At 39.2% G+C, this 25,773-nt stretch overlaps 1 protein-coding gene across 1 annotated transcript in view; it reads right to left on the bottom strand.

Annotated features, from left to right (window-relative positions):
• Window positions 1-13,913, bottom strand: part of IGSF10 (immunoglobulin superfamily member 10) — a 46,505-nt gene extending 32,592 nt beyond the window's left edge. Inside the window, exons 1-2 of the mRNA XM_059391728.1 lie at window positions 13,720-13,913; window positions 11,795-11,924 (exon numbers count right to left, since the gene is read on the bottom strand). Of these exons, the coding sequence (XP_059247711.1) occupies window positions 11,795-11,924; window positions 13,720-13,913 (324 nt within the window). The remainder of the gene's footprint in view (window positions 1-11,794; window positions 11,925-13,719) is intronic.
• Between the last annotated feature and the right edge of the window lie 11,860 nt (window positions 13,914-25,773).

Below are 25,773 nucleotides of genomic sequence, written 5' to 3'. Positions count from 1 at the left end.
TTAAGAATACACTTATGATGAACACTAGTAATGTATAGAATTGTTCAATCACTATATTATACACCTGAAATGTAACACTGCATATTAATTATACTGAATTAAAAATATATTAAGAATTGTAATAATAGATAATACTTGAAAAATAAAAAGTAATGGAATTTTTCTTCTTAATTCTACAATAGCCAAACTATGGAAAGAACCTAGATGTCCATCAACAGATGAATGGATAAAGATGATGTGGTATATTTATACAATGGAATACTGTGCAGCCATCAAAACACTGGTCATTAGGGGAATGTTCCAATTAATGTTCCAATCGTACGTGATTTATGAAGTGCACTTGGAAGCAAGGGTTCCCAAATAAACAGAAAGGGATGCCTATTTCAACTGGCATTTGGAAGCCTCCAAAAGATTCCAACATTCCAAAACAGTTTCATTGAAAGATTCACTGCAAAATGTTAATGAGAAGTTAGAGAGGATGCCTTGGTGGCTGAATCAGTTGAGTGTCTGCCTTCAGCTCAAGTCATGATCTCAGGGTCCTAGGATCAAGCCCTGCATCTGCCTCCCTGCTCAGTGAGGAGTCTGCTTGCCCTCTTGCTCTGCCCCTTCCCCTGCTCACTCTGCATCTCAAATAAATAAATCTTAAAGAGAGAGAGAGAGAGAGAGAGAGAGAATGTACCTAAAAGACTGTAATACTGATACATCCATTCTGAAGAGACTAACAGTTATCTTTTTAAAATAAGACCATCCAAGGATATAGGCAGTTCTTTTCAGATTATCATTCGCTCCTTGATCAAAGGCCATAGTTAAAGAATGTCTTAAACCTAGAGAGGATTCGCCAGAGTTTTTGTAAATCGATTACCTTCTGAGCCCAGTCAAGAGAAACAAAATTTCACATTGGCCCATCCTTGTCCTTTTTTTATTTGTATCCTAAGAACTTGGCTTGGCTTTCTGATTGTCTGGAAAACATAGGTTGTTAGTTCTTTCTTTGTCTGTCTTTGGGAGAGACTCCTAATCTTGTGAAGATAGTATCTTTTACACTGTCTTTGACAAAAGCTCAGGAGTTTAACACTGCTGGAAATATTTACTATTTGTTCTAGCTGACACTGGGCAAGATATTTGAAAAGATTTAATAACTTTATTATCAAATAAGTTTAACTTACTCCACCTACTAGAGATATAAATTTAAATTCAACCTTTGTAACAAATGAGTTTTGTACCTGTTTCATGGCAGTAATTTAAAAACAGAAGGTCTAACTTCTCTACATCCATTTCTATGTTCATGTGTGTCATATATGTGTGTTGTAGATATGTGGTATTTTCTACCTCCAGATGGTATTGCTAAAATTAATGTATACAAGAGCTCTGCTGAATTGGCTTAAAGAAGGTTAAATGCTTATATGAATTATATTGTCAAATATAATAGAAACTAATTCAAATGTTTTGCAAATTTGCTTGATCTGGGATGATCAAGTTTAAGTTTGTTGGCTTAATTAAAACAAGAATATCTTTATAGAGTTTTTTTTAAATTTATTTATTTGACAGACAGAAATCACAAGTAGGCAGAGAGGCAGGCAGAAAGAGAGGGGGAGGCAGGCTCCCTGCTGAGCAGAGAGCCCAATGCAGGGCTCGATCCCAGGACCCTGAGATCATGACCTGAGCTGAAGGCAGAGGCTTTAACCCACTGAGCCACCCAGGCACCCCTCTTTATAGAGTTATTAAACTTTGAATATAATACAGATAATCTTCACTTTTATTCTGTTGAATTTACTTAATTCATGTTATATCTCTTGTGTGTTTCAGTAAAAATTACTTAGAATAATGGTTGTTATTCTTTGATGTCTCATGAACTTTTCATGGGTAATCTAGATACAATTATCAAGTACAAATAGAAGAGACAAAAAGTTTTAAAAGTTTTCCAAATCTTTTTGGTACTTTGAAAACTTAAAGCTTTGCTAAGTGATGAGTGAGGGTGAACTCACTAAATATCTAGATCACTTCCTGATAAGATTTTAAAAAATGAAACATTAACTACTAAACAGGTTTATCTACTTTTGGCTTGTTATTATAGAAAAACTAAAATATTTGGATGTTAGTGCCACATTGGAGTCTGGTGATTATTTTGGAAACATTATCAGAAGATAGTCCTCAAGCTTCACTGAAAGGGACCTTACCAAGTGCTTCTGACTTGGCATTGCTGCAAAACTACATGGGATTGGATGTACATCTTACTCACAGCCAAAGAAAGCTCCACCTGACATCTAGTCCTGTACAGTTGCTGGAGACCTCGGAATCAAACTGATAAGGAAGAGAGGTAGCTGACATTGAGGTAGATGGCTTCTGCCCCAAATGACAGATCAAAGTCTCATACTTTAACAAGAAACCCTTCTCCTCCTCCTTCTTGTCTGCACTCTGGCATTCCTGGAAAGATAATGCTATCATCCATTTCTCCCAGGCCATTGCTAAGGGCAATAACCTTTCAGACTGCTGGTTTTGTCAAAGATTTTTATCTGTCCATGATGCTAGAGATCTCCTGGTGCTCCTTCTAGGCAGTTCTTCTACATCCAATGTCATTGCAGACTACAATCATCAGCCACTCCTATCCCCTTAGAAATTTCTTACCGAGTTCAACTTTCATGTCCAGAATATCCAGTGCCTTTTTACCTTTCTCCAGTAAAAACTGTACTTGCCCATCAAACACAAATACTTGTGTTAATCTTAGTACATTTGCACCCCCATATTCCCATGGTTATTTAGATGATATCTGTTCTCACCAAGAGAACTTACCAGCAGCACCCATCTTTGCAAGACATTTAGAACAACACTCTATTTCAGGTTTAAGGTTTCTCTTCTTATATGCATTGAAAAACCTGACTGGCCCTTGGCTTGAACCAGTAAATGCAACAGTCCTTGTGAACAAATCCATTAATAATACCTCCCTAATGGTAATGGTCTATGTGCCAACAGCATTTGTCTTTGTCTGTGATGGTTATAATTCTTCTTGAGCCTAAAAATGTCTAGATGGCTGGCACACAGCTGGGCAATGCCTTCTAGGTTATCTGTGCCCCTAACTGTCCATAGACAGCTAAGATACTTCATCAATCAGCTCTCCTGTATTTATATCACTGAGTTAGAAAAGACCTACCAGGAGGCATTCATGATTCAGGGCCATACTTGCCTGGTTAAGAGTGAAAACAAATAAAGATATGATCAGGAACTTCTTTTTAACTACCGAAGTTATTGCAGATCCCATCACTAAGACCTACCCAACAAAGATTCTTAGGCTTTCTGGCCTACATAGTTCTTGGTGATAGGATAGCCCTTGACTATCTTTCAGCTGAGCAAGGAGATATCTGTGCTATGGCCAACACCACCTGCTCCATCTAAATTAACAATTCTGGGGAAAGTTAAAACTTAGTTACATAAAATCACTGACCAAGTCATTTGGCATACAAAGGAAACTCCTTCAGTGGGGGTTATTAAGAACTACTTGATTTTGATTCATTTGAGTCCTGTGGACCATGGCTCAGAAGTGCACTCTAAACGTTGGAAATGATCTTGCTTATAGTTATAATCTCCATGGTATAGTATATCCTCTTAAAAATTTTTAATTTATTTAGGTATGAGAGGGAGACGGCAATGGAGTAGGAGGACCCTAGGCTCTCTTCATCCACACATACAACTTGATAACTATAAAATCATCTTAAAACGCCCAGAAATTCATCTGAAGACTGGAAGAACAAACTCTACAACTAAAGGTAGAAAGTAGAGAGATGCAGCTTGGGAGAGAAATGGATTGTGGCTGCTGTGGTGGGGAGCTGCAGTCATGGAGAAGGGCAAAAGACAGACTAACACGCAAGGGGATGCATGGGGAAAATGAATGCCATAGCAATTGGCCTACAAAGTGAAAGGGCCCAAATTTTGTGAGCTCTTGGAAACAGCAGGGCTTTAAACCTGGAGTTTTAAGGGTTGTTATGTTCAGCTCTGGGAGAGATTGGAGGGCACTGAGGCTTCACTTGGAAAGAAGGCAGGGCAAAGAGCCCGCTGACATTTGCTGTAAAAACAGTGATCGGAAGATGCTTGGGGAGCAACTACAGGTGCATATCCAAGAGGTGCACTGTTCAGAGAGACTCCTCCAGGAACAAAGGAACTGGAAGGCTCTCTTTCCCTTCCCTGCAGCTCAGTAAAAGCACAGGGCCAAGCACCAGTGAAGCACCAAAACTCACTACCTAACTTGCTTACACCAAGCCCCACCTACCTGAGCTCCAGAACTGCCCTTCCCAGTCAAGCTTGCCTCTGTCTCAGTGCAGTAGGCTGCCTCCCTTAGAAGATCAGCCCAAACCCATGCTAACACCATGTCTCTTGACCTGAGAGTTTTGTGTATATTCAGTTCTGGTGGCAGCAGCAACAGGTCTCATTTCACAAGCAAACCAGAGCACACTTAGTTAAAACACACCACATTTTCTTTTTTTTTTTTTTTAAGATTTTATTTATTTCTCTGACAGAGATTTTATTTATTTCTCTGACAGACAGAGACCACAAGCAGGCAGAGAGAGAGAGGTGGAAGCAGGCTCCCCACTGAGCAGAGACCCTGACGCAGGGCTCGATCCCAGGACCCTGGGATCATGACCTGAGCCGAAGGCAGGGGCTTTAACCCACTGAGCCACCCAGGCGCCCCTAAAACACACCACATTTAGGCCAGGGATCAACACTGCCAATAACAGACAGAGAGCCTCTGCAGTCAACTGGCCTGAAGGATAAAGCAGCCATGATACAATAGCAGAGCTCATGCAGCACACACTGAAGATAATCCTGGAGGGTCCAGGCCCTGGGAGACAGGTGGCATTATATTGCAGGGCACTACAGGAATTCTTCTTCATAAAGTGATTACCCGCAATAACAGGAGATATAGCTGACTTTCTTAACATAGAGAAACAGGCACAGAGACTTAGACAACATAAAAAGAAAAAAGAATTTGTCCCAAATGAAATAACAGGACAAGGACACTGCCAGAGTTCTAAGTAAAACGGATACAAGTAACATGCCTGATGGAGAATTTAAAGTAATGTTCATATGGATTCTCACTGGACTGAAGAAAAAGGTGGAGGACATCAGTGACACCATTAACACAGAGATAAGGAATAACATAGCACAGAGAAAGGACTCAGTAAACAAAATGAGAAACACACTTGATAGAATGAACAGCACACTGGAAGAAGCAGAGGAACAAACTAATGACCTAGAAGACAGAGTAATAGGAAGTAATCGAGCTAAACAAAAGAGAGTAACTAAAATTATGCAAAACAAAAATAGACTTAGGGAACTCAGTGACTCCATCAAATGTAGTAACATTTGTATTATAAAGTCCCAGAAGAAGAATAGACAAATGAGGGCAGAGAGTTTATTTAAAGGAATAATAGCTGAAAACTTCCCTAATCTCAGGAAGGAAACAGATATCCAGACCTAGGAAGCTCAGAGAACCCCCAACTAAACCAACAAGAGCAGATCCACACGAAGATATACTTTTATTAAAATGGAAAAATATATTGGGGCGCCTGGGTGGCTCAGTGGGTTAAGCCGCTGCGTTCGGCTCAGGTCATGATCTCAGGGTCCTGGGATCGAGTCCCGCATCGGGCTCTCTGCTCAGTGGGGAGCCTGCTTCCTCCTCTCTTTCTCTCTGCCTGCCTCTCTGCCTGCTTGTGATCTCTCTCTGTCAAATAAATAAAATCTTAAAAAAAAAAAATAAAATGGAAAAATATATTGATAAAAAAATTTAAAAGCAGCAAAAGAAGACAGTTACATACAAAGGGCTCCCCCGCCCCCCGCAATAAGGCTATCAGCAGATTTTTAAGCAGAAACCTTCCAAGCTAGAAAGGAGTAGCATGTATTCAAAGTGCTGAATAGGAAAAACCTGTAGCCAAGAATGCTCTGTCCAGCAAGGCTATCTTTCATAATAGAAGAAGAGATAGTTTCCCCAACAAAACCTAAAGAAGTTCATGAGCATTAAACTAGTTTTGCAAGAAATATTAAAGGGAATGCTTTGAGTGGAAAGGAAAGACCAAAAATGACAGTATGAAGATAGGAAGCAAAAATGCAGTAAAAATGAATATTTATATGAAAAACCAGTCAAAGAACTTGCAAAATAAAAGGCTATAAAGTATGCTATCATATACCTAAAACACAGGGACCAGAGGAGTAAATGGGTTCAGACTTAAAAGATCACCAACTTAATACAGACTATTATATCTAGAATATGTTATATACAAATCTAATAGTAATCACAAATCAAATTACCACTAATACATATGCAAAGAATTAATAGAAAGAAATCCAAAAATCTCACTAAAGAAAATGAGCAAATCATGAAAGAGAGGATTAGAGAAAATTTTCAGAAACAAGAGATACATATTACTTGTTTATTACATAACAAGTAATAAAATGGCAATAAATACATATCTCTCAATAATCATTTTAATGTAAATGGACTGAACACTAATCAGAAGATACTGGGTGACAGAATAGATTTAAAAAAAAAAAAAAAAAAAGACCCAGTATATGCCACCTACAAGAGACTCATTTTAGACCTAAAAACAGCTGCAGATTGCAAATGAGGGGATGAAGACCATTAATCATGCAAATGACTGTCAAAAGAGATCTGGAGGGTCCCCTGGGTGGCTCAGTTGTTAAGTATCTGCTGTTGGCTCAGGTTATAATCCTGGGGTCCTGGGATCAAACCCCGTATCAGGCTCCCTGATGGACTGCCTGCTTCTCCCTTGCCCACTCTCCCTGCTTGTGCTCTCTCACTCTCTGTAAATAAGTAATGAAAATCTTAAAAAAAAAAAAAAAAAGAGAAAGAAAAAGAAAAGAAATCCGTAGTAGCAATACTTATATCAGACAAAATAGGCTTTAAAACAAAGACTATGGGGGAGGGCGCCTGGTTGGCTTAGTCATTAAGCGTCTGCCTTAGAGTCCTGGGATCGAGCCCCACATCGGGTTTCCTGCTTCTCCCTCTCCCACTCCCCCTGCTTGTATTCCCTCTCTCACTGTGTCTCTCTCTTTTTTTAAATAAAATCTTAAAAAAAAAAAAAAGACTGTAACAAGAGACAGAGAAGAATCCTATGTAATAATAATGGCAACAATCCAACATGGACATAAAACAATTGTAAATATTTATGCACCCAACATGGGAGGACCCAAATACATAAAACAGTTAATAATGAAGGAACGGATCCAAAACAATACAGTAATAGTAGGTACTTTAACACTGCATTTACATCAATGGACAGATGATCTAAACAGAAAATCAACAAGGAAACAATGGCTTTGAATGACACACTGGACCAGATGGACTTTTTTTTTTTTTTAAGATTTTATTTATTTATTTGACAGAGAGAGAAATCACAAGTAGGCGGAGAGTCAGGCAGAGAGAGAGAGAAGCAGGCTCCCACTGAGCAAAGAGCCCGATGCGGGGCTCGATCCCAGGACACTGAGATCATGACCTGAGCCGAAGGCAGAGGCTTAATCCACTGAGCCACCCAGGCGCCCCTGGACCAGATGGACTTAACAGATATATTTAGAACATTCTCTCCTTCAATAGCAGAATACACATTCTTTTCAAATGCACATGAAGGATTCTCCAAAACAGAATATGTATCAGGCCACAAAATCAGCCTCAACAAATATAAAAAGACTGAATCATACCATGTACCTTTTCTGGCCACAACCCTATGAAACTAGAGGTCAACCACAAGAAAAAATCTGGGATGAGCACAAATACATGGAGGTCAAATAACGTGCTACTGAACAATGAATGGGTCAGGAAATCAAGAAATAAATAAGTACATGGAAACAAATGAAAGTGAAAACACAATGGTCTAAAACCTTTGGGATGTGGTAAACACAGTTCTGAGAGGAAAGTTAATAGCAATACAGTCATAACTCAAGAAGAAAAATCTCATATAAACAACCTAATCTTACGACTAAAGGAGCTACAAAAAGGACAACAAGCAAAACTGAAAACCAGCGGAAGAAAGGAAATAACAAAGATTAGAGCAGAAATAAATGATATAGGAACTAAAAAAACAATAGTACAGATACCACAAAACCAGGAGCTGCTGCTTTGCAAAAAATCAATAAAACTGATAAACCTCTAGCCAGACTTATTAAAAAGAAAAGAGAAAGGACCCAAATAAATAAAATCACAGATGAGAGAGGAGAAAATAAGCACCAATACACAGAAATACAATTATTAGAGAATATTAAGAAACACTATATGCCAACAAATTAGACAACTCAGAAGAAATGTATCAATTCCCGGAAACATAGAACCTACCAAAACTGAAACAGGAAGACACAGGAAACTTGAACAGATCAATAACCAGCAAAGAAATTGAATCAGTAATCTAAAAGCTCCCAATAAACAGAAGTTCAGAACCAGATAGATAGCTTCACAGGTGAATTCTACCAAACATTTAATGAAAGGTTAATACCTACTGTTTTCAAACTACTCCAAAAAATAGAAAAAGTAGGAAAACTTCCAAATTCATTCTATGAGGCCAGCATTACCCTGATACTAAAACCAGATAAAGACATCACAAAAAAAGAGAACTAGAGACCAGTATCTCTGATGAACGCAGATGCATAAATCCTCAACAAAACACTAGCAAATCAAATCCAGCAATACACTAAAAAAATCACTCACACTGATGCAGTGGGATTTACTCCTGGGTTTCAAGAGTGGTTCAATATTTGCAAATCTATCAACATGATACATTACATCATCAGGAGAAAGGATAAGACCATATGATCATTTCAATAGATGCGAAAAAGCATTTGACAAAGTACAACATGCATTCATGATAAAAAAAAACCCTCTACAAAGTACTTTTGGAGGGAACATACTTAAATGTAATTAGGCCATATATGAAAACCCATAACCGACATTATCCTTAGTGGGCAAAAATGGACAGCCCTTTCCCTAAGGTCAGGAACAAGACATGGATGTCTAGTCTCAATATTTTATATAACACAGTACTGGAAGTCCTAGCCACAGCACTCAGATAACAAAAAGAAATAAAAGGCATCCAAATTGGTAAGTGAAGCGAAATGTTTACTATTTACAGATGACATCATTCTACATAGAGAGAACCTGAAAGACTCCACCAAAACTGTTAAAACTGATAAATGAATTCAGTAAAGTCACAGGATATAAAATCAGTACACAGGAATCTGTTGCATTACTCTACACCTATAATAAAGCAGAAGAGAAATTAAGAAAATAATCCCTTTTACAATTGCACCAAAAACAGTAAGATAGGTAGGAATAAGCCTAACCAAAGAACTGAAAAACCTATACTCTGAAAATTGTAAAACATTAATGAAGAAATGGAAGAGGACACAAAGAAGTGGAATGACATTTTATGTTCAGGGTTTGGAAGAACAAATGTTATTAGAATGACCATACTCTCCAAAGCAATCTACACATTTAATGCAATCCTTATCAACATACCAACAACATTTTTCACAGAGTTAGAATAAACAATCCTAAGATTTGAGTAGAACCACAATAGACCCCAAATAATGAAAGCAGTCTTGAAAATGGAAAGCAAAGCTGGAGGCACTGGAATTCTGAACTTCAAGTAATATTATAAAGCTATAGCAATCAAAACAGTATGGTACTGGCACAAAAAACAGACACAAAGATCAATAGAACAGAATAGAAGCCCTGGAAATAAGCCCAGTTATATGGTCAGTTAATCTTCCACAAAGCGGGAAAGAATATCCAGTGGGAAAAGGACAGTCTCTTCAACAAATGAGGTTGGGAAAACTGGACAGTCACAGACAAAAGAATGAAACTGGATGACTTTCTTACACCATAGACAAAAATAAATTCAAAATGGATTAAAGACCTAAATGAGAGACCTGAAACCATAAAAATCCTAGAAGAGAGCAGAGGCAGGAATTTCCTCTGACATCAGCCCTAGCACTTTTTTGTAGGTATGTCCCCTGAGTAAAGGAAACAAAAGCCAAAATGAGGACTTGGGACTTCATCAAGATAAAAAGATTCTTCACAGTAAAGAAACCATCAACAAAACTAAAAGGCAAAACTTATGGCATGGGAGAAGATATTTGCAAATGACATATTCTGTAAACGTTAGTATCCAAAACATACAAAGAACTCACAAAACTCAACACCCCCAAAACATAATCCAATTAAAAAACAGTTCTCTTTCAGGGAAGACATCCAGATGGCCAACAGACATGAAAAGATGTTCAACTTTACTTATTATCAGGGAAATGCAAATCCAAACCACAATGAGGGATCACCTCACACCTGTTGGAATGGCTAAAATTAACAACACAGGAAACAACAGCTGTTGGTAAGGTTGTTAGGGATAGGGAGCTCCTGTGCACTGTTGGTGGGCATACAAAAAGTGCAGCAACTGGAAAGCAGTATGGAGATGCCTCAAGAAATTAAAAATAGAACTACCATACAATCCAGAAATTCCACTTCTGCATACTTATCTGGACAAAATGAATACACTAATTCAAAAAGATATATGCACCCATATGTTTACTGCAGCATTATTTACAATAGCCAAGATATGGAAGCTACTTAAGTGTCCATCGATAGATAAAAGAGATGTATATGTGTATATGTGTATATATGTATATGTATATGTGTGTCTGCACACACATGAATATTATTTGGTCATAAAAAAGAATAAAATCTTGCCATTTATGACAACATGGATGGAAGAAATGATAGTATTCTAAATGAAATAAGTCAGAGAAAGGCAAGTACCATAAAATTTCACTTATTTGTGGACTCCAAAAAGCAAAAAAGATACAGACAGACTCATAGGTACAGAGAACAGTCTGATGGTTGCTGGGAGGCGGGGGAAGAGATGGGCAAAATAAGGTAAGGCGATTGAAAGTTACAAGCTTACAGCTATAAAATAAATGAGACATAGGAATGTGATGTCCAGCATAGGAAATACAGTTAACAATACTGTAACAACATTCTACCATGACCAATGGTAGCTAGATTTATCATAGTAATCACTTCCTAATGTATATAAATGTTGAAGCACTTATATTGTGCACCTGAAGCCAGTATAATATTATATGTCAAATATACATTGATAAAAAAATTAAAAAAATAAATCAGATATGGTTGTGTCTCTCTTGAACAATTTTTTTATGTATTTAAAAAATTTGATAGACATCTTGAATTGTGAGTTAGCTTTTCAAAATCTTTAAGTCCTACATATGTATCAGACATACTGATCTTTCTGTGTATTTTCCCCCATAATCCCCTTTTCTATTATCTCTAGATGTGTTTTATCTTTACTTTCTCACTTACTAGAGTAGTAATTCTTGTCATATTTGGTGTATTCTTAGAAGTCCCCACAACTTTTCAAAATTTTTTGAACAAGACAAGGTATAAATAAAGTAAAAAGTTAAAAAGAATATTTATGTGTACAAAGCTAACTTCTGTCTAAAACAAGTCCCAGATGAACAAGACTAGAAGTAGCCTTTCTGCATTAAGTTTTAAAGGCGCAGTAATCCCTGGGTATTGATTTTTTTTTTTTTTCCTATTAGCCCAGATCTGAGAAAATGCCTCAGAATTTTCTTATTATCCTAATTTCCACAAACTATTGCTTTAAAGAGAAATCAGTCTCGGACATCCTCCTTGATGTCTCCCTCCAATGCACAGAATGTTGATTTTTGGGTTCCACTGGAATGGTCATCTTGCCTCTTGAACCTGCACTTTCCCCGTCCCTTGTCTTACCTGCAAGGCCTGCAGATCCGAGAAGGTCTTAGCCGGGATTGTATGAATGCCATTGCTGTGTAGCATTAACAACTCCAATTTGTTCAGGCCGGAAAAATCTGTTTCTGTCAATCTAACCAAGCTGTTGTACCTGAAATTAAAACAGCTATAAGGTATAAGCTACACCTATCAGCTGTGGTTCAGCTGTCAAAACAAAAGTGCACACACACATGTCCACACACAAAACCCAATATCTCCCTTTTTATATTTTATTTTGTTTGAGAAAGAGAGAGAGAGCATGTGATGGGGGCAGAGGGAGAGGGAGAAGCAGGCTCCCTGGGAGCCTGAGATGGGGCTTGATCTCAGGCTCCTGGGGTCATGACCTGAGCCAAAGGCAGAATCTTAATGGACTGAGCCACCCAGGTCCCCAGTACCTCCCTTTTTATAACCTGTGCTTGAAGGAGAAAATCAAATGCTTGGCATAAATTGAGATTCATCAGATGCCACAGAAGGCCCACCCACTCCCCATCGGGTTCCATGCCCAAACTGCCCTGCCCAGGATATAACACATCCCTCCTCATTTCCCACCCTTTTGCATGCGTAGTTCCTTCAGCTTGGGATGCCGCTAGCTCCGTCTCTCTCTACTTGTGACTCCCGGTCAGGCCCAGCCCCTTCTTTGAGGACATGCCCCCATCCCTTGCTTTCCCAGGTAGAATTTCTCACTATAAAGTAGAAGTTGAACAATCTGGACTCTCAGGGTGCCTGGGTGGCTCCGTGGGTTAAGCCTCTGCCTTCAGCTCAGGTCATGATCCCAGGGTCCTGGGATAGAGCTCCACATCAGGCTCTCTGCTCAGCAGGGAGCCTGTTTTTTTCCCCCTCTCTCTCTGCCTGCCTCTCTGCCTACTTGTGATCTCTCTGTCAAATAAATAAATAAAATATTAAAAAAAAGAAAATAAAAGGAAAAAAAAGAAATCTGGACTCTTAACCAAAGAGTTTGGTCAAATAATTTGGCTAGGATTATGAACCTAGGCCTTGGTAGTGGATGAACCCTGGGTAAAATCAGCAATCTTTTTAAGCCTCCATTTCTTCATCTATAAAGTGCAAATAATAGAAGCGACTTAAAAGGTGTTCTGAGGATTGAGTGAATGTGTGGAGAGTGCCCTGCTCAGTGCCTGATGGCAGTAAGGGCACAGTCAGTGTTACCTATTATCATTATTAGTGAGTGTTCCAAGGAACTTTGCATGCTCTTTGAAGGTTCTTACTACTTATTGTGCATCTGTTTTCTCCCTTTCACTGTAGCTTCTAGACGTAAATAGTTCATCTTGTTCCTTATTGTATCCCTGGCATATAGTAGGTTCTTCCTATTTTCAGACACATGATGTTATATTGGACTGCACATGTGTATACACACACACACATCACAGTTTTTCACGAACCTTAAAATAGAATCACCTTTAGCAGATTTAATTAGGTTTACATTTTTTAAAGAATTTTAAGTTTTAAATAAGAATTTTAAATAAGTCACTTTGCATGAAAAGAAGTCCAAGGGCCTTCTTAAAGGGTCTAACCAACTTTTCATATGTATCTTTTATATATGGGAGGACATTTCCAGTGTCATTATCGCCTCCTGATAGGCCACAACTCTAATTCTTAACAGATGCTATTTTCCAGTAAAAAGGTAGCCAGCATGAAGTTCTTCTATAATCTTGGGCCTCTCATCCTATCAAGAGTGATTTCAGGTTCTAGAACTTTCTCCTAGTAAAAGCTTACCAGGAAAATGTTGCTTATGGTCCCTCACAAACTTAAGATCTTCATATGCTTATTTTAGAAGAGAAATAGCATTTTGGTTCATCTCCTAAAGTTACAAGTTTTGTTTGATATTTTGGGCATGAAGCATCAGTGTGATGTCTGCTTGAGAAGGGCACAAGACAAGGGGCCCCACGCACCCTAAATTAATACGTTCCACATTGGGTGAGATGCTGTCTGGGATGGAGGTCAGGTACCGAAACGTGCAGTGCACCTCAGTGGGCACGTAGCAAGCACAGCGACGAGGACAGGCATTGCCCCCGCGGCTGGCCACCAGGCATGTCACGGAGAAAGAGACCAGCAAGCAGGTGATTCCTCTGCCTTTAGCCTTCATCCTGGGGGGGGGAAAAATCACACCTCAGAGTTGTAGGTATGGTTTGAGCAAAATTCCAGTACAAACTCAAAGTCTGTTATCTGGGAAAGCTTTCTGAAAGGTCATAAGTGGCTAACTTCATTCATTCACAACTTGTATGGTAAAACTTACTCTTTGCAAAACTTTGTGATCAAGTGAAATATTTACTGTGAAAATTCCTTTACAGCTTCTCACTTCTTAGTGAAAACAAAAATGCCTATGACTTAGAAAATCAGTAAAAAGGGGATGCCTGGGTGGCTCAGTTGGTTGGGCAGCTGCCTTCGGCTCAGGTCATGATCTCAGGGTCCTGGGGTCAAGTCCCGCATCGGGCTCCTTGCTCCACGGGGAGCCTGCTTCTCCCTCTGCCTCTGCCTGCCACTCTGCCTGCCTGTGCTCTCTCTATCTCTCTGACAAATAAATAAAATCTTAAAAAAAAAAAAGTCAGCAAAAAGAGAAAAGAGAGACCATAATGAAGGTATTATGCCAATGGAAATACCGAAGGCCTAGTTTCCTGTTTACCCATTAGTTTTTTTTAGACCAACTTTTAAAATACTGATTATAGAACGAATCTGTGTGCATCATAGAAAGTTTGGAAGCTGTAAATAAGTAGAAGAAAATCACTCATATTCCTACAACCCACATATTAACATTTTGCTGTATTCCTTCACCTTTCATAGGTGGTGTATGTTTCTGTGTATATGTGTGTATATATGTGACCAAACGAAATTTGTAACACACTTTATTCATTGAGTGCATAATGTCTGTTTTTTGCTTTATTAAACCTTCTTCAAAAACATTTTTAAGAGCTGTAATACTCCACTGGAAGGGTGAATAAATCTCAGACATGTCCTTTAGTCCTTGCCAAAGACACGTTGCACGCTTCACTGCCATGAAATAACCACAAGCCACGGTAGCTCCTCCCGCACCTCCTCCCCCTCCTCCTCTAACTCCTCCACTACCTCTTCCTCTTGCTCCTCCACTACCTCCTCCTCTTCCACCTCCTTTCTGCCACGGGAGTCACGGAGCATCATAAGGGAAGAAATATGCTCAGCTTCTTGGAAAAACAAAATTAGCCATATGTGGGGCAAGCTCAAGGATCCAAACCTAATTTTCCCTTGAAATTCAGAATATACAAGGATTGCAATAAAAATTTATTGTGTTTTTCTAAGAAAAGTGACCTTCATAATTTATAAATCTCAACATTCCTTGGGGTAGAATGGTTTCTTTGGGATTATACCAGCAACAATCTTTTAGCTATAAACAATGCTAAAAATAGATGCAGAGTTGCTAGTCTTCATATACATAAAGATAGCGGAATTATTATCGGAATTTAGTCCAAACCAAAATTTAACATAGGATTAATCACATGACTTTTGTCATTATAACCATCTGATTACAAAAATTTTAAGTGAACACATGATTGAAGACAGCATTTCCACCTTCCATCATTATTTAAGCAAAAAACCAAATGGTGGGACAAAGGAAATTCATTCAGCTAAAAAACAAAAGTTCTGGGTTATGCCCACATAAGAGTCATTTAAAAGAATCACAACTCTACAAGAACATATGGACAGTGCATTCCTACAAATTTAAACCTGAAAAATGTATATAACAAAATAGAAATTAACAGTACCTGAGCTCTTCTTTACTGGTTCTGAATCCTCTCCTGAGCCAAGCAGAGATAGAAAATCTTACCAGTGAGTGAAAAACTGTATCCAAAGCCAAGTGAGGAAAAGTTCTCTGCTCCCCAAAGGAGCAAATGGCTTAGTCTTTCGGCTTGCAGCTCAGGAGTGATACTCTGGAGAGAGACTTGGAGGGCGTCCACAGCTTCAGTCAACTCTAGCCCGTGTGCGCCCACATTAAGCCAAAAGAAGGGTTCCTGTATTATAATTGTTACAGAAACAAAAGACAAAGTGGAAGTTTTAAAATTTCCTTTCTCTTCCCTCAACAGTGTGCTTTAAAACCTCCCTAAAGTTGTCATTGAAATATAACTATTAATATCACTCCATTTTTTCCTCCCAGGTTCCAGGAGTTTATTTTTGGACATCTCTGCCTTAGATGCCCACAATAAGAGTCTCCCGCTACTGAATTAATCTTTGCATCTCGTGCCTGGCATCAGTCACTGAAGAGATGACTTGCTCCTGCTTGCTATAATGGCCCTTCGCTCTCCGATACGTCCTTTCTGTGCACTCGCCCCAGCTGCCTCCTGCTGCGGGACTCACTGCGTTCCCACGCCGAGCCCCTAATCCCTCGAGCGTCCTGTCCGTCCCCTGCCAGGAGTGGATTGGCGGAGCAGCTCACCTCTTTGCCCAGGTGACCAATGGGCTCACGCCGTCGCGGTGTCCCAAGCTCAGCCGCGGGGTCTCAGGACCTTCCAGAGCCGAGGAGGGAAGGTGGGGGCGGGGACCGGGGTGACGTTGAATTATGTGTCTGGGGACTCCGCCGGGATTCTGCGGCACAGGCAAAATAAACGACCACCAAGCTCCTCTTTATTTTTGAGAGCGCACGGGACGCCTCGTTGCCTTCCATCTCATTTCCTCCTTGACTTCTAATGCCCGGGCAAACGGGAGCAGGTGGGCAGGACAGTTTCAGTGCATGGACGTCCGTGCCAACGTCACCTCCTTCACCTGTTGACAGGCGGGATTGGGGCTTTTGAAGTTCGGCTGAGTTCCCACTATCTGTACTCCCGGAAGTTCTGCTCCAAGGCTGAGAGTTGGCGAGGATAACCTGTGATACCTGCAGTTTGCATCTCCGGTCTGCCCCATTTGGAGAAAGTCTCTTGTGAGAAGGGTCACACTAGAGAACTGGGTTTAAATGGAGTTGTTTGCTGGGGTTGTGTCCCCCCTCTGTCATCTTCACCCTCACTGTCCAGGAATTGCCCCGAGACGGAGACCTTGTTTCATAGCTCCTGCGACTGTAAACAGAGCTCCCAATGTTTTGACTCATAAACACTGAATTAATGTAACTAAAATGACCTTGTTTCACTCTCTTGGTTATACTGTATGGAAGTTATTGATGGGAATTTGAAATGAGGACTTCAGAACGGTGGGACTCAGGGGCAAACAACATCAACCTCGCCGGGGGCCTTGTTAAAAATAATGAATTCTCAGACTCCATCCCAGAACCACAGCTCAATCAGAAATTGTAGGGATGGGACCTTGGAGTCTGTGTGTTAACAAGCTTTCCAGATGATTCCCATGTAGCTAAATTTTGGGAACTGCTAGTTTAGGGAAATAACTTCCTAGAATGATAACAGCTTATTCTGGGGGTTTTACTCTGTGACAAGAACTATTATAAGCATTTTACAAATATCGGCTCATTTAAACCTCAGGACACCACCAATAAACAAAAAGAAAATAGGCATGTTATTTCCATTTTGAGGCACATAAAGAAAAGCGACTTGCTCCAGGTCACTCCAGCTTTTAAGCAGAGAACCTAAAGTTGACTCAAACGCAGGCAGCCTGGCACTATAGCCTTCCCGGTTAACCACAGACCCATGGCTGCCTGACTCAGCCAAATGCCAGGAATGTTCCATATCCAAGGGAAAAGCATTCAAATGATTTATAGTTAGTAATAAGTTGGTAACCAGGGTGAAATTACAGAATCAGAGACTCACAAGTAACTCTAGAAGCATGTGTGATATGAACATGGTCTTTAGTTCCTTAGAGCTGACATGGTTCTTTAAGTTAAAAATTCATGTGTGAGGTTCAAACTTGGATGATTACTTTGGAAATATGGCATCTTTGTGGATTCTTGGAATCAACAGTTTTTCTTCTAAAGCTCCTTGATGACAACCTTGTGGGCATAGTCAATTTCTAACCAAACTCTGGACTCTCAGACCCCCACTAAGGTGAACCACAGGAGGAGGACTGTGACATGTTCTATTCCTATTTTTCCCAGGGTGGTATCCCCGGGGTCTTTTTTTTTTTTTTTTTTTTTTTTTTTTTGTGCCATCAGTTTTGAAAATAACCATTTAGGAATATTTGCTTGTTTTAAGACTTTTTATGAGGGAAATTTCTACAACTGTTTTATTTCTACAAATGCTTTATATGTGTTGCATAATTCTCAAATATTCTCAAGGGATAGATGCTATAAGTATACCCATTTTTCAGATGATATTCTGAGGATAAAATATGTTAAATGATTCAGATCCAGAATACAATACTGAGTGACTTTTAACGGCAAGGGGCCTTTTTTTTTTTTTTTAAGATTTTATTTGAGAGTGTGTGTGTGTGTGTGTGTGTGTGTGTGTATGCGTGCGCGCATGCAGGCGCTGCACACATGCACAGAGGGAGGGGGAGGGAGTAGGGGAGAAAAGTGACTGGGGTGGGGAGAGAGGGAGGGAGAAAGTGGAGAGGGAGGAAGGAAGGGGAAGGGAGCAGGGACCCTGATGAGGGGATGAGTCCCAGGAACCTGATGTGGGGATGAGTTCGAGGACCCTGACGATTGTGACCTGAGCCAAAGTTAGATGCTTAACCAACTGAGCCACCCAGGTGCCCCCAAGTCCTAGATTTTTAAACTCATTCATATGCATGTCAAAAGATAAAAAGATGTCAGATTGTTATGTACCTTTTAATCAGGCACAATCATTACTGGCTCCTACCCTTATAATTTTCATATTTTTGATAAGATTTTATTTATGGGGTGCCTGGGTGGCTCAGTGGGTTAAGCCACTGCCTTTGGCTCAGGTCATGATCTCAGGGTCCTCGGATCGAGGCCCGCATCGGGCTCTCTGCTCAGTGGGGAGCCTGCTTCTTCCTCTCTCTCTGCCTGCCTCTCTGCCTGCTTGTGATCTCTCTCTGTCAAATACATAAATAAAATCTTTTTTTTTTAATATTTTATTTATGTATTTGACAGAGAGAGATCACAAGCAGGCAGAGAGGCAGGCAGGGGTGGGGGGAAGCAGGCTCTCTGCTGAGCAGAGAGCCCGATGTGGGGCTCGATCTCAGGACCCTGAGATCATGACCTGAGCCGAAGGCAGAGGCTTAACCCACTGAGCCACCCTGGCACCCCTATAATTTTCATATTAATTAATCAATCAAATAATCTAGTCATCCACTTAGTGATTTCAACAGCGCATAAGTAGACCTAAAATCCTGGTCACTCCCTTTACGAAGTTACAGTCTAGTGGGGCAGGGGATAAGTGCCATGAAAACAAATACTGCAGGTTATAGAAAGAAATCAACTAGTGTCAACCTTGCTTGAATACAATTGTATTTCAGCCAACCCAAGTCAAACTGGATGGCCCTAAAACACTTATATATCAATGAATTATTAGTATTCCAGACCCTTAGTCCTTTAGTCATTCATAACACCATGTATGAGTACAATTTTGGAAGACAGAGATAATTTGAAGCCAAGGCATCTTGGTCTTGAGAATCCATAGACTCCAGATTATAGGAACAACTTAGGAAGCAATTAATATAGTCCACCCTCAAGATGACAAAGTATTGGTTATAAAGATAAAGAAAGATGTTACAGAGAAAGCAGCATTTGGGAACCAGAATTGTTAAGAATGTATTCAGAGAATAAAAGAAAAAAGGAATGATGGATCAATCTTGTATTTTTGATTGATGACATCCAAGGATCCTGGGAAATCCAGGGCTAGCACAGAAAAAAGTTAAACCCTACATATTTGCAGAACTGAAGGAAGACCAAGGCAAGCAAGCAGCACAATAATGATGAAGTAAGTAGCCATAGTTGTCATTATTTTAGAAATAGAGGTCTGTAGGTCAGCCCCACTGACGTAACTATCACACTCTGATCATCATAAATGCTACACATAGCTTTTGTAACAGGTACTGCATTAAAGGACATGATTGGTGAACATTTACATTATTCATCACAATTTCTTAAGCCTGGGTAGGAGATCATTTAAGAGACCTGGGAACACCTCTTGTTTCTTTGAGATGAAATCTCAGAGGTTGGCCAAAGGTGAATGTGCATGTGTGGAAAATGGTGGTACATTGTAGGAAGAATTTCATGAGCATTTTCTCAGAGCACACAGAGTATGACTAGAGCTATAAGCCCATGATGAGAACTCAACTGCACTACAGTTAACTTCACTAATCACCCTGGAAGTTGGTTTTAGAAGAGAACAATTTTGAGGTGGTTTCTGAGGTTGGTCACTGGGAAGGGGAATGAAAGAATTCTGAACCATAATTATGGGTGGAACATAACAGTGTTTGTTTAGGCCACTGGCTGCAGAATGAAGCTTTACATTTCACTGAGGTATTCTGAGGTACTGAGTTTTGGAGTAAGATACTTTCATTATACCTGACATACATGGTTGGAATTTTGAATAGGCTAAGGTCTAGAGAATCACATCCTTGTCAGATGATGCCTTAAAAATTATTTTTTAAAGCTAACAGCTATCCTGTTGACCATTTAAATCTCTCCCTATTCTTCTTTTTATCTCAGTTTGTGTCTTTGATTAATTCTCTATTTTATTAGATCTTACCCATTCTTCACTGATACCAAAATACAATGATTTTCCAATTCCAATCTTTCTGATGGCAAAGTAAGAAAGCCTCGTTATTTCATACAAACCTTATATGCCTCATATCATTTATTTTTCTATAGAATTGCATTTTCAAGTACATTACAGAATAAAGTACAGATAGAGTAAGTGAAGGGGTTTCTTAGGAGGTCAGGTATCTTAGATTTTTTAGGACTTGTTTTACATGCATCGTAATTCACAAAAATATCCTTTTTTCTCCTCATTATTTTAAGTCAGTATGGTTGTAAAATATATGAGACACCCTTCTCTTAAATAAGCTATAGAAATGCTAGGAAATTGTGAAAGAATGAAGATTTTTGTGGAAATATTCAATAAACAAAAATTCTGAAGACCATCAATCATCACAGAAAAGTCACTTTTTAAAATCTTCCTCCAGTCACGGTTTTAATTAGTGTGCTCTGAGGACAGCCATGGAACATTGTAGAGGAAAGTATATGGGTTTAGCATAGGGCCAGCAAATTTTTCTACAAAGGGTCAGAGTATGAATATGCTAGACTTTGCGGGCTAAAAGGTCTCTATCACAAGTATTATATCCTCTCAATGTAGTGAAAGAATAATGGACAATATGTACATGAATCAGCATGGCTGCATTCCAAAAAACTTTATTTAAAGACACTAAAATTTTAATTTTATGTAATTTTAATGTATTACAGAATATTACTCTTTGTTTTTAACATTTAAAAATACTGAAAAATTCCTAGCTCACAGACCATACAAAGACTCAATTTGCCTATAGTTTTGCCTACTGTTCCTCCAAAGCTAAGCATTCCCACTGTGTCATGGGAGACATGATCTGCACAGTGGCATTCATCATAATGTGGCATGTCACATTAAATTTGATCTAGCATATCTATACAAAAGGGAAGAGTTTGAAGGTTTTCTTTCACTTCAAAATCTAGAATTAAATGGCCAAATGTGATTTAAGAGATTTATCTTCAGTAGTGAAAAGTCACTTTCTGGATGGATTGTAGCAATTTTGTAATTTGGAGTTTCTTTGGGCAGTATTCTCTCAGAATCTTGCCAGAATAGAACAGTGACATATTCCAGCATTGTCAAGATTTTGATATAGTGCTTAAAATATGCCTAACTAGACATATAATTTAAAACTCTGTAGTCTACAAATAAATGCCCTTTTCCTTCTTCTTGAAATTCTATATTTAGAAAAGAGAATTTACTTCCAGCAAGAGAAGACTAAATCAAATTCTAGTAATCTATAAGAATAGATGATTTTGCATTGGAAAAGAATGAAAAATCCTAAAAGAAAAAAACACAGCCAAAATCCATCCTTAGGGACTTAAAAAAGAGTGTGATACAGGAGATATGGGAGTTTAAGCAATAGCATGAGGTCATGAAGAAGCTTTGGATGAGATAATGTAAAGGCCCTCCATATAAATTAAATTGATGAATGCTCAAGGAACATGAGCCTAAACCAAAAATTTCACAAGAAAGATCAAATATTAAAATAAAGATTTTAAAAAAATTTCTTTTCAGCATAACAGTATTCATTGTTTTTGCACCACACCCAGTGTTCCATGCAATACGTGCCCTCCCCAATACCCACCACCTGGTTCCCCCAACCTCCCACTCCCTGCCCCTTCAAAACCCTCAGGTTGTTTTTCAGGGTCCATAGTCTCTCATGGTTCACCTCCCTTTCCAATTTCCCTCAGCTCCCTTCTCCTCTCCATCTCCCCATGTCCTCCATGCTATTTGTTATGCTCCACAAATAAGTGAAACCATATGATAATTGACTCTCTCTGCTTGACTTATTTCACTTAGCATAATCTCTTCCAGTCCCATCTATGTTGCTACAAAAGTTGGGTATTCATCCTTTCTGATGAATCTCCATAGTGTATATGGACCACATCTTCCTTATCCATTTGTCCATTGAAGGGCATCTTGGTTCTTTCCACAGTTTGGCGACCGTGGCCATTGCTGCTATAAACATTGGGGTACAGATGGCTCTTCTTTTCACCATATCTGTATCTTTGGGGTAAATACCCAGTCGTGCAATTGCAGGGTCATAGGGAAGCTCTATTTTTAATTTCTTAAGGAATCTCCACCCTGTTCTCCAAAGTGAATGCACCAACTTGCAGTCCCACCAACAGTGTAAGAGGGTTTGCCTTTCTCTACATCCTCTCCAACACATGTTGTTTCCTGTCTTGCTAATTTTGGCCATTCTAACTGATATAAGGTGGTATCTCAATGTGGTTTTAATTTGAATCTTCCTGATGGCTAGTGATGATGAACATTTTTTCATGTGTCTGATAGCCATTTGTATGTCTTCATTGGAGAAGTGTCTGTTTATATCTTCTGCCTATTTTTTGATATGATTATCTGTTTTGTGTGTGTTGAGTTTGAGGAGTTCTTTATAGATCCTCGATATCAGCCACAGCAAATTATTTCAAGATATGTCTCCAAAGGCAAAGAAAACAAAAGCGAAATTAACTTTTGGGACTTCGTCAAGATCAAAAGCTTCTACACAGCAAAGGAAACAGTCAAGATAACAAAGAGGCAACCCACGGAATGGGAGAAGATATTTGCAAATGACAGTACAGACAAAATACAGATATTTTAATTAGTTATAATTTCCCAAAACCTGAGCTCTTAGACAAATCATTTTAAAATTTCATCTCTTGGGGCACTTGGGTGGCTCAGTCAGTTAAGTGTCTGATTCTTGATTTTGGCTCAGGTCATGATCTGAGGGTCATAAGATTGAGCCCCACATCAGGTTCCCTGGAGCCTGCTTAAGATTCTCTCCCTTTTCCTTTGCCCTTCTCTCTCCCTCTCAAAAACCTTTTGTCATGTCTTATTTTTCTGCTAAATTTAAGTTTGGAAATTCACGTCTGCAAATGTAGAACAACAAAACTTTTCCATATCGAGCAGCACAGATCAAAAAAATCCCATTTTTAGTGGTTAAAGGGTTGAAGCAGTACAACAGAAAGGGTTCAAACAGATGGTTTTTCTTTCCTGTATATGAATTAAATACAATACTAGAAGGAAAGTAAAAATACTGGTTATTCAAAGCTGGGATATTCATCCCATTTTAATGAGAAAAATGGCTAGAAACTGAATGACTCCTAAATAAACATAATCACCTGTTGTTCTTGGACAAAGGAGTCTAAGATGGTAATGCAGGATGACCCTGGATTCACATTATCCCATGGACATACTCAATCTACTCCTACATATAGAGCAATTCCTCCTAAAGAACTGCAGGCTGTTTGAATAGCTTCTACACAACAATGGTTAGAAGGACCACACTGACAATGGCAGGAGAGATAGAAACAGTGGGAAACCACCGCAACACTGAGAAATGCAGTAGGGAGAAATATTACTGAGAGATCTGTGTGCATATTTGCCTACCATGGGATAGAGAAAAACAAAAAACAAGAAACAAAACCCCCTCCAAAAAACCCAACTGCAGTTAAAGGATAGCTAGACATTCTTTAAAAAAGGAAGACCATTTGCTAAAAATCTAGAATATCAATAAAATGGTGAAGGAACTGCTGGAACTCTTTCCCAGATAGGCAGTGCTGATGAGCACCTTCACTTATACTCCCCCTTCACTTTGTACAACAGGAGCAGGGTCTGCATGCTCTACCAGCCTGCTGCCTCCATGAACCCTGGGGGCCCTGGTCCACACCAGCCCTCAGCATCCCCTCAAGATGGCCAAGTAACCTGCGCCTGCTTGAGGTTTAGCCACATGACCAGGGTGCCCTAACATGATAAAAAACAGGACACCTCTAGTCCATGCCAACTAAAGTACCAGTCAGCCCATCAAGAAATCCTGGGAAAAAAAATCCCCAACAACCCAACTCACAAAAGCTTCAGTTCCAGCTGTCCTGCGACACCATAGCCTATTCCTACTTTAGCTCCAGCAATCCTGTGAGGGTGGCCCCAGTGCAGAGGAATGCAGGACCCCATAACACACACTTGCTTTGGCTCCAATTTTCCCACCAGAGCACCATATGTACAGCACACTCTGAGAAGCCCTGGTCTGTGCCTACTTCAGCTCCCGCCATCTGCCCAAGGCAGCCCTGGTGTGAAGTGTCCCAGGACCTTCAGCCTGTGCAAATTACAGCTCTAGCCAGGCACTCTTCCAGAAGCATGCAGTCTACATAGGAGATGCTCTTAGACAAGGCACTCCTTCAAGACTCCTTCAAGGGTAGCTGTGTTGCCTAACTCATAGAAACCAATACATAAAATGATACAAAATGGACAGTGGAATATTTCCAAACAAAAGAATAAGATAAAAATTAAGAAAAAGAATTAAATGAAGTAGAGATAAGCTATCTACATAATAAGGAATTCAAACTAAAGATGCTAACCAGACCTGACAGTGAATAACTCAGGGAAAACTTCAAAAAAGTGATAGAAAGCATAAAAAATAACCAGGAGTTGAAGAATACAATAATTAAAATGAAAAATACACTAGAGTGAATCAATAGCAGATTAGAGGATTAGAGCAGAACAGATCAGTGATATAGAAAACACAGTAGTGGAAAGAACCTAAGCTGAACAGAGAAAAAAAATGGGGGCACTTAAAAATAAAGAATTTCTAGGACAACATCAAGCATACAAATGTTAACATCACAAGGAGCCCAAAAGGAGAAGAGAGAAAGGAACAGAAAGCTTATGTGGAGAAATAATAGCTGAAAATATTTCCAACTCGGGAAAGGAAACAGACATCCAGGTTCAGAAAGCACAAATAATAAGACCAAACAAGATAGACTCAAGGAGGCTTATACAAAGACATACAATAAGTAAAATGTCAAAGATTAAAGATAAAGACTGAATCTTAAAAGCAACAAGAGAAAAGCAAAGAGTTACATACCACAAAAGCCTGATGATGCGATCAACTGATTTTTTGGCAGAAATGTTGCAAGTCAGAAGACAGTGGCATGAAATATTCAGAGTTCTGAAATGAAAAAGCCTGCAACCAAGAATACTCTACCCAGCAAGGTTATCATTCAGAATTGAAGGAAAGACAGTTTCCCAAATAAAAGTTAAATACCACTAAACTGGCATTACAAGAAATGATAAAGACAATGCTTTAAGCAGAAAAGACCAAAAACTAGAAAAATATGAAAAGAAAAAAATTTCACTGGTAAAAGCAAAAATAAAGTGTATGTCATGGATCAAATACTTATAAAGCCAGTATGAAGGTGAAAATCAAAGAGTAAAATCAATTTTATCTAAAGAATTAGATGAAATGAAAAATGTAAAATACAGTATTATATAGATAAAATATGGAAAGAGGGCATAAGAATTTGTTTTTAAAATCTGTTTAAATTTAAATGACCATCAATTTGATACAGAATG

The sequence above is a fragment of the Mustela nigripes genome, chromosome 2, assembly GCF_022355385.1.
Source record: "Mustela nigripes isolate SB6536 chromosome 2, MUSNIG.SB6536, whole genome shotgun sequence".
Taxonomy (NCBI): Eukaryota; Metazoa; Chordata; class Mammalia; order Carnivora; family Mustelidae; genus Mustela; species Mustela nigripes.
Note: the sequence above shows the minus strand (reverse complement) of the source record. Positions and strands in the feature narration are given on the sequence as shown.